The 8520-nt window shown below is 38.3% G+C and overlaps 1 protein-coding gene across 2 annotated transcripts in view; it reads right to left on the bottom strand.

Moving 5' to 3' along the window:
• ZMYND12 (zinc finger MYND-type containing 12) overlaps window positions 1-8520 on the bottom strand; it is a 34587-nt gene that overhangs the window by 19345 nt on the left and 6722 nt on the right. Inside the window, exons 2-3 of one of the 2 annotated variants that reach the window (XM_027108901.1) lie at window positions 4387-4528; window positions 3539-3710 (exon numbers count right to left, since the gene is read on the bottom strand). In XM_027108901.1, coding sequence (XP_026964702.1) covers window positions 3539-3710; window positions 4387-4528 — 314 coding nt within the window. Of the gene's footprint in view, window positions 1-3538; window positions 3711-4386; window positions 4529-8520 lie in introns of those variants that run through there. The other variant, XM_027108902.1, reaches the window with a different exon arrangement.

Raw genomic sequence — 8520 nt, 5'->3', positions numbered from 1 at the left:
AAAAAAAAAAAAAAAAAAAAAAGAGTTGGAATTTATTACCTAGATTCTCCCGGTTCCAAAACACTAAAAACAGTGGGGGAAGATGAGTAAGGTGGCTCCTCCTTGAAGAGTTACTGAAAATGTCATTTCTAGTGCGTTAAAATTCCAAAGTTTTACTTTGAAAAAAAGTATGAATGCCTCTTATTTTTCCACTCCAGTCTGGAGGAATCTCTAAGGTGGGAGAGGCATGTCCACAGGGGATGTGATTTATTTAGACTTTCAGAAAGGTTGGCAAGGTTTTAAATCAGTAACTGTGGGAGTTAGAATGAAACCTTCCATTTAGACAGCACTTTTCTGCTTGCAAAGCACTTTCCTGTCCGTTATACATAAATTCATTTAAACCTCAAAACAGTCCTGTGAAGTGGACTCAGATTCAACAAATGCTTACATAGTTCCCATTTAGGTGTCAGGTTCTAAGGAGTTTTTGAGTACCTTCCCTGCACTAAGTACTGTGCTGGATGTAAAGACACTCCGAGGAGAAAGAATAGACAGAGTCCCAGTTCTCCCTGAACTTATGGTCTAGTGCAGGAGAGGAACTTTAATTAAATAATCTCATCAAAAAATGTATAATTATTATCAAAGTAAGTGCCCAGAAAAAAGAAAGAGGTTTCTAAGTGGATACATAAAAAGAGACCTGACCCAATCTGGGGTCTTGGGAAAGGGTTCTAATCAGGGGTTGGTGACTCAAGCTGAGACCTGAAGGATGAATAGGAGTTAGTTAGGTGAAGGGGGGGGGAAGAGAAGTGGGGGGAGTGGCTAGAGAAGAACCTTCCAGAATAAGGAAGCATCACAGTGCTTCTGAGCAACCGAGAGAAGGCCAACACAACTGAAAGGGAGAGAGAAAAGAATGAGAGGTGAGGTGAGAGAATTCATAAAGGCTGGACCAAACAGGGACTCATAGCTTGCTTTGGGAACTTGGTCTTTATTTATTGGAGTGACTTGGTCACATTTTGTTTGGAGACCAGGTTGGAAGGAGGCCAGGGAAGATGTGCAGAGACCAGTTGGCAGGTAGTAATCCAAATAAAAGATGATGGGATTTAGGCTAGGGTGACTTTTCCAAAATCCCATAGCTAGTCAGTGTCAGAGATAAAGAGAGCCTGGGCTGTATTTCCTTGTCCGGTGCTCTTCCACTAGCTTGGGAGGAGGGACAGTCCAGAATGGCGAGTCAGATCTGAGTAGGGTAAAGAGGGCATTCTTGTAGCTAAGTGGCCTGGTATGAAGTCGGAGCCCAAACCAGTGAGGAGGGGGTCCATACAGAAGAGGCATCCCATAATAGGAGTCAGAGCCCCCAAAAGGAGAGGAGGGCATCTGCAAGGGGAAAGGATAGGACTGGAGATGGGAGGTTGGCTCATACAGGGTAACCAACTAAATATATAAATACATCAATGAAAATGGAAGCCAGCATTCTCACTGTCAGAGAAGGGAGCTATAAACATGGAATGGGAGAAAATGAGATTGAACCCTGTGGATTTAAATGTACTCCTATGGACCCATGATCATATACAGATACAGATGTAGAGACAGAGATGGAGATTTAGAAATAATGCACATATACACATTATTATATTTACACATGTTCCCTAATTCTGTCCATTGAGAGCCTGGGAGCAGCCATACCTCAATAGCAATGAGTATGTCCCGTGCACAACTCCTGGCTTCTAAATTCCATTTTCTGCTAAAACAAATCAGGGCTCCTTGGAGGTATGTTCCAGAAAGCAGGAAAGTGATCAAAGAACAATGGGGAAGAATTCCCTGGCAGTACAGTGGCTAGGACTCCACACTTTCTCTGCCTAGGGCTCAGGTTCAATCCTTGGTCGAGGAACTAAGATCCCACAAGCCATGTAGCCAAAAAAAAAGAACAATGGGGATGTGTTAAGGAGAAACAGAAGCCAGTGTGATGGGCTGCCACCTGCCAAACCAAGGACAGCTTGAACATCAAATTAATGATAGTAATGGATTGTAACCCACTAAATAAAACAGGAAAACAACAGTCTATGTTGATACAAATAAATAAATGAATTCATTGAAAGTTTGTTGAGGAATGGAATATTTATATAGTTCCAAATACCTCTCTATAAAATACTTATTCATTTCAAAGAGAAGAAAGAGTAACTTTACAGAGAAGAAGCCTGGCAGACACCACCTTAATAAAGTAACTTAAATGAACATCATCAATCATGGGACAAAATAAAAACATGTGCCAACTTATAGGATGGGATGAGAAGAACACAGTATCACTTCAGTGATATTCCTGCCAAAGACACATCACCTCAGTCCAGTCATGAGGAAACATCAGAGAAACTCAGATTGAAGGACATTTTGTAAAATAATTGGCCTTTAATCTTTGAAGGCATCCAAGTCATAAAAGTCAAGGAAAGATTGAGAAACTATTCCAGAAAGAAGGAGACTAAAGACACATGGCAACAAAATGAAAGGTGTGATTCTGGACTCTACCTGTTTGCTGTAAAGATGTGATTGGGACAACTGGAAAAGCTGAATGGGGTCTGCTCAGTAGATAATCATGGATGATAGTTGTATTGTGGTCAAGAAGGAGACGTCTCTGTAGGAAATACATACTGAAGTAGTCAAGGCATAGGGCATCAAGTAAGCAACTTACTCTCAGATAGCTTAGGGAAAAAGTTCTTTGTACTGTATTTCCTACAGTTTTACTTTTCAAAAAGTTTTTTTTTAATAGTGGCTATTAAGATATAAAGTAGTAGTACAGTACCTAAAAGGCTATCGATGCTCAAAAATGTTAATTCCCCTCAAAAATGCTAATTCTCCTGTTGTAGCAACCACCATGTGTGATGTCTGTGCCCCGCTCTCAGAACTGCCTCTGCCGTCCATAGGAGCAGGTTCCTATTTCCGTGTTTGAACTATGTGACCCTGACACAAAGGTAGATACAGATAGATGCCGCCGTCAAGCTGAGTCAACACAATTCTTTCTTCCAGGAATTTAACATTGGAAATCAGATGCTAATTAGTTTCTATAACCCACCTTGAACCTGGAGGATATGTAAATTCAATGTAAATTCAGCTACATCTGACATTTTGGGGTAGCTGTCTTCTGCAGTGAGAATAGGGTAGAAAAATCTGGTCTGCAGAGATGGAAAATAAAGCAGATGCAGAGAGAGAAACCTAGAAACAGAGACAAGAAACAAGACCCCAAAACCCAAGAGACAGAAACAGAGACCACCAGCCTTGGTTTGTTATAGCATTCTGAGTTTAGTATCTCATGAAGTCTCACTTCCCTTAGGACACCTCAGCGTCCTAATAAATTTCCTCCTTTTGCTAAGGCCAGCTAGAGTGGATTTCGTTCAGTTTTACCAAAAAGTCCATGACATCTCCTTCCCCACCTTGTGCCAAACTTTACAGCAATCCTGCTCTTCCACAAAAGGTATCTTGGTGCCACTGCCAAAGCTGGGTGTTTTGGCCACTGATATGACCCAGTATAGCACTTCTTACAGGCTCCAGGGTGTCTCAAGTCAGTTTCACTTACCGAGGCTGGCCTCGGCCAACAGCAGGTAGGCAGGTACCAGCTCTACTGAACTCATGCCATGAACACTCATGCGGAAGCGAAGAGAGTGCAAAGCTGCTGGGACAGCATCTTCATGTTTTCCTTCAAAGATATATTTCTGGGCTACAGTGTAGCAAAATTCGATCAAATGCTTCTGTGGAAAAAAAAAACTAGACTCTCTGAGACAGTCTAAGGGTAAAAGGCAATGGTGGATATAGGTACACCTGGAGATAGGGCCAACACCTGATGACCTGCTCGAGAGCACACAGTGAGCCTGCCTGCATTGAGGCGGACATGAGACCCAAAATAGGTGATTAAAAAGGCAAACTCTGGACTGTGAGTTCCTCAAGGTCCAGGAACAAGTATCTTCTCATCTTAGGTTGGTGCTTGGCATAAATGAGTGCTCAATATAAAATTATTAAATGATTATTATTCTTACATTTTTAATAAAATTTTAGTTTAGCAAAGCTGTAATGTCTCAGGACAATCTAAAATGTTCTGCCTTTCTATTTGAGTTAATTTTGAAAGAAACATATTTTTCCTTCTGGAGTTATCCTGCTTCACTAATATCACTAATATTAACTAATATAATATTAACTAATATTAACTAATATATTAACTAATATTCACTAATATAACTAATATTCACTAATGCTGCAGGTTTTCAGTAGATATGTGGAGAACAACAATGGTATTGAGGACATAAAGACATAAAACCAAGTCTCTGCCCTCAGAGGTTATAGTTTAGTGACCCCGCACAGTACAACCTTTTCCCTGGGCAGGTTCTCTGCACCCGTGAGTTAACCCTGCAACCGTCCTATAAGTCCTACCTGCCGCTGCTGCAGCTGCTGCAGGCCATGCTGCCGTTCTTCCTCTGAGTTGTAGAAGGGCATGGAAGTGCGCAGGGGAATCAGGAGCTGACATATCTTCTCATGGATGCTGCCCCAATCAGCTCTTTGATGAACCACACCACTGACAACGAAAACGTGGACTTCATTATCTTTACCTTTGGCTTGCCCACTGGTTCTCCTGGCCCTACTGCTGGCCCAGCCCTAGAAACTAGAAAAGTAAGCCCAACACAAACCAGGCAGGGAGCCCAAAGCCATTTCCGACACAAATCGCTTTTCCTTCACGTGGTTATTGGGTGGCGGTGTAAAAACCAGGGGTGCGGGAGGATGTTGTTTCTGCAGGCAGTTATATGCTATGGTTATTCTGCTTTTCTTCTTCATTAATGACAACAAAGACAACTTTGCATGGGTCTAAGGTCATTTTCAAAATATCTGAACACTGAAGCTGATGAATTTAAGTGTCTTTTTCTTAGGGAAAGGAAAGAAATTTACATTTGATGAGGCTCTAGGAGACACTTTCCCTGTAATTAGTATATATACCAATTATAGGTATATATATATGCCAGTTATAGGTATATATATACATACCAATTATAGGTATATATATATATACCGATTATAAGTATATATACCATTTATATATATATATATATATATATATATATATATATATGTTGCATGGCTTGGGAGAGCACCATTTGCATTGTCTTCTGTGCTCTAGGAGGGCCATTCACATAGAATACACTGTGAATGCCCTCCAGTCCTAGTGGTGCAGCAGGTGGTCATGAAAGTAACTGTTTAACTTTTTGAAAACAAGACAAAATCATTATTTTTTTAAGGTAAGGAAGCACAGGTGTCAAGAGTAAGTAGTTACTCTAGGCCTGTACTCCAAAGCCAGTCATTTTTTAGTTCTCCAGAGGGAAGCATTGTGGCAGTTTGGTATACAGCTTTTCTGACTGTTTTATATGCATATTTAGTATTTTTTAAACACTTAATTGGACAGTACAAGTATAGAACATTTGCATCATTGCAGAAAAATTCTATTGGACAGCACTCCTACAGAGAATCTACTCCCATTCTTTTTTTTTTTTTTTTTTAATGGCCATGCCACGTGGCTTGCAGGATCTTAATTCCCCCGATCAGGAACTGAACCCACATCCTCAGTAGTGAAAGCGTGGAGTCCCAACCACTGGGCCACCAGGGAATTGCCTCCTATTCCTTACATAATTGCCTCTATGAATGACTCCCAAATCCATTACCTAATCTGACCCTTCCTCCAAATATGTTTATATAATTGATACATAATTGATATTGATATATAATTCACATACAATAAAAGTCATCCTCTTAAAGTGTACAGTTCAATGTTTTTCTTATATTCTTGAGGTCATATAGCCATCACCCTATCTAATTTCAGGGCATTTTCATCACTCAAAAAAGAAACTCCATTTATTCTAGCAGGTACTCTCATTCTTCCCTCCAACCACTGTTGCCCAGAAGCCACTAATCTATTTTCTCTATGCATTTGCCTGTTCTGGACTTTGCATATAAATGGAAACAGACAATATGGCTTTTATGTCTGTATTCTTTACTACTGAATACTATTCCACTGAATGGCTATATCATTTTTTGTCTATCCATTCATCAGGTGGTAGATATTTGGGTTGTTTCCAGTTTTTGGCTATTATTATTAATGAACATTTGTGTACAAGTTTTTGTGCGAACATATATTTTCAATTCTCTTGGGTACACCTAAGAATGGAATTGCTGGGTTATACAGTAGCTTTATGATTAAACTTTTGAGGACTGCCAAACTGTTTTAACATAGGTTGTACCACTTTACAATCCCACCAGTGATGTATGAGGGTTCCATTTTTTCTACATCCTCGTCAGTGCTTGCTATTTTCTGTCCTTTTTTATTATAGCCATTATAGTGTGTGTGAGGTAGTATATCATTGTGGTTTTATTTTGCATTCCCTTAATAACTAATAATGTTGAGCATCATTTTATGTGCTTATTGGCCATTTGTATATCTTCTTTGAAGAAATGTTGATTCAAATCCTTTGCCCATTTTTTTAAACCAGGTCCTTTATCTTTTTATTTTTGAGTTTTAAGTGTTCTTTGCATATTCTGGATAATAGATCCTTAACATACATGATCCGCAAATATTTTCTCCAATTCTGTGGGTTGTCTTTTCACTTTCTTGATAGTGTGCTCTGATGCACAAAAGTTTTTCATTTTGATGGTGCCCAACTTATCTATTTTTCCTTTGGTTCCTTGTGTTTTTAGTGTCATATCTAACTGTTCCCTAATCCAAAATCACACAGATTTACAACTATGTTTCCTTTTAAAAGTTTTATGTTTTAACTCTTATATTTAAGTCTTTTTGAACATGGTGTAAAGTAGGGGTCCAAATTCTTCTTTTGCATATGGATATCCAGTTATCCCTGCACCATTTGGAAGGGACCATTCTTTTCTTAATTAAAATGGTCTTGGCACCCTTGTTGAAAATCAATTGAACATACAATTAATCTACAACTAAGGAGACAAAAATATACAATGGAGAAAAGACAGTCTCTTCAAAAAGTGGTGCTGGGAAAATTGGACAGCTACATGTAAAAGAACATTCTCTAACAAACACCATATACAAAAATAAACTCAAAATGTATGTAAGACCAGAAACCATAAAACTCCTATAGGAAAACATAGGCAGGAACACTCTCTGACATAAATCACAGCAATATTTTTTTGGATCTGTCACCTAAAGCAAAGGAAATAAAAGCAAAAATAAACAAATGGGACCTAATTAAACTTAAAAGCTTTTGCACAGCAAAGGAAACCACTGACAAAATGAAAAGACAACCTACTGAATGGGAGAAAATATTTGCAAATGATATGACCATCATATATAATCCATCATATATAAATAGCTCATACAACTCAACATCAAAAAACCAACAACCCAATTAAAAAATAGGGAGAAGAACTGAGTAGATGTTTTTCCATAAAAGGCATGTAGATGGCCAATAGGCACATGAAAAGATGCTCAACATCACTAATCATCAGTTAAATGCAAATCAAAACCACAATGGCTATCAACAAAAAAGAACACAAGTAAATGTTGGCAAGGATGCAGAGAAAAGGGAACCCTCATACACTGTTGGGGGAAATGTAAATTGGTACAGCCACTGTGGAAGAGAGTATGGAGTAGTCTCAAAAAACTAAAAATAGAATTACCATATGACCCAGCAATTCCACTCCTGGGTATATAGCCAAAACAAAAAAAACATTCATTTGAAAAGATACATGCACCCCAATATTCATAGCACTATTTACAACTGCCAAGATATGGAAGCAACCTAAGTGTCCATCACCACATGAATGAATAAAGAAGATGTGAGATATATATATATATATATATATATATACACACACACACACACACACACACACATACACACACACACACACTGGAATACTGCTAAGATAAAATGAATGAAATTTTGCCATTTGCAGCAACATGGATGGACTTGGAGGGTATCATGCTAAGTGAAACAAGTCAGACAGAGAAAGGCAAATACTGTAATGATATCACTTATATGTGGAATCTAAAAAATACAACAAATTAGTGACTATAACAAAAAAGAAGCAGACTCATTGATATAGAGAACAAACTAGTGGTTACCAGTAGGGAGAGGGGCAATATAGGGGTATAGGGTTAAGAGGTACAAACTACTATGTATAAAATAAGTTACAAGGATATATTGTACAACATGGGGAATGTAGCCATATTTTATAATAACTATAAATGGAATATTACCTATATTTCAATTTTTAAAAACTGCAAAAAAAAGAAAAAGAAAATCAATTGGCCATAGATGTATGTGCTTATTTTTGGACTCTCAATTCTATTCCATCAATCTATAGGTCTATCCTTATTCCAGTACCACACTATCTTTATTACTGTAGCTTTGTAGTAACTTTTGAAATTGAGAAATGTGAGTTCTCCAACTTTGCTCTTTTTTGAGATTTTTTTAGCTATTCTGGGTCCCTTTCATTTTCATATGAATTTTAGGATCAGAGTGTCCATTCATGCAAAAATGACAATTGGAATTT

The sequence above is a fragment of the Aethalodelphis obliquidens genome, unplaced genomic scaffold, assembly GCF_003676395.1.
Source record: "Aethalodelphis obliquidens isolate GAN/ISIS:26980383/991018 unplaced genomic scaffold, ASM367639v1 scaffold9, whole genome shotgun sequence".
Taxonomy (NCBI): domain Eukaryota; kingdom Metazoa; phylum Chordata; class Mammalia; order Artiodactyla; family Delphinidae; genus Aethalodelphis; species Aethalodelphis obliquidens.
This window is presented reverse-complemented; position numbering and strand designations above follow the sequence as displayed.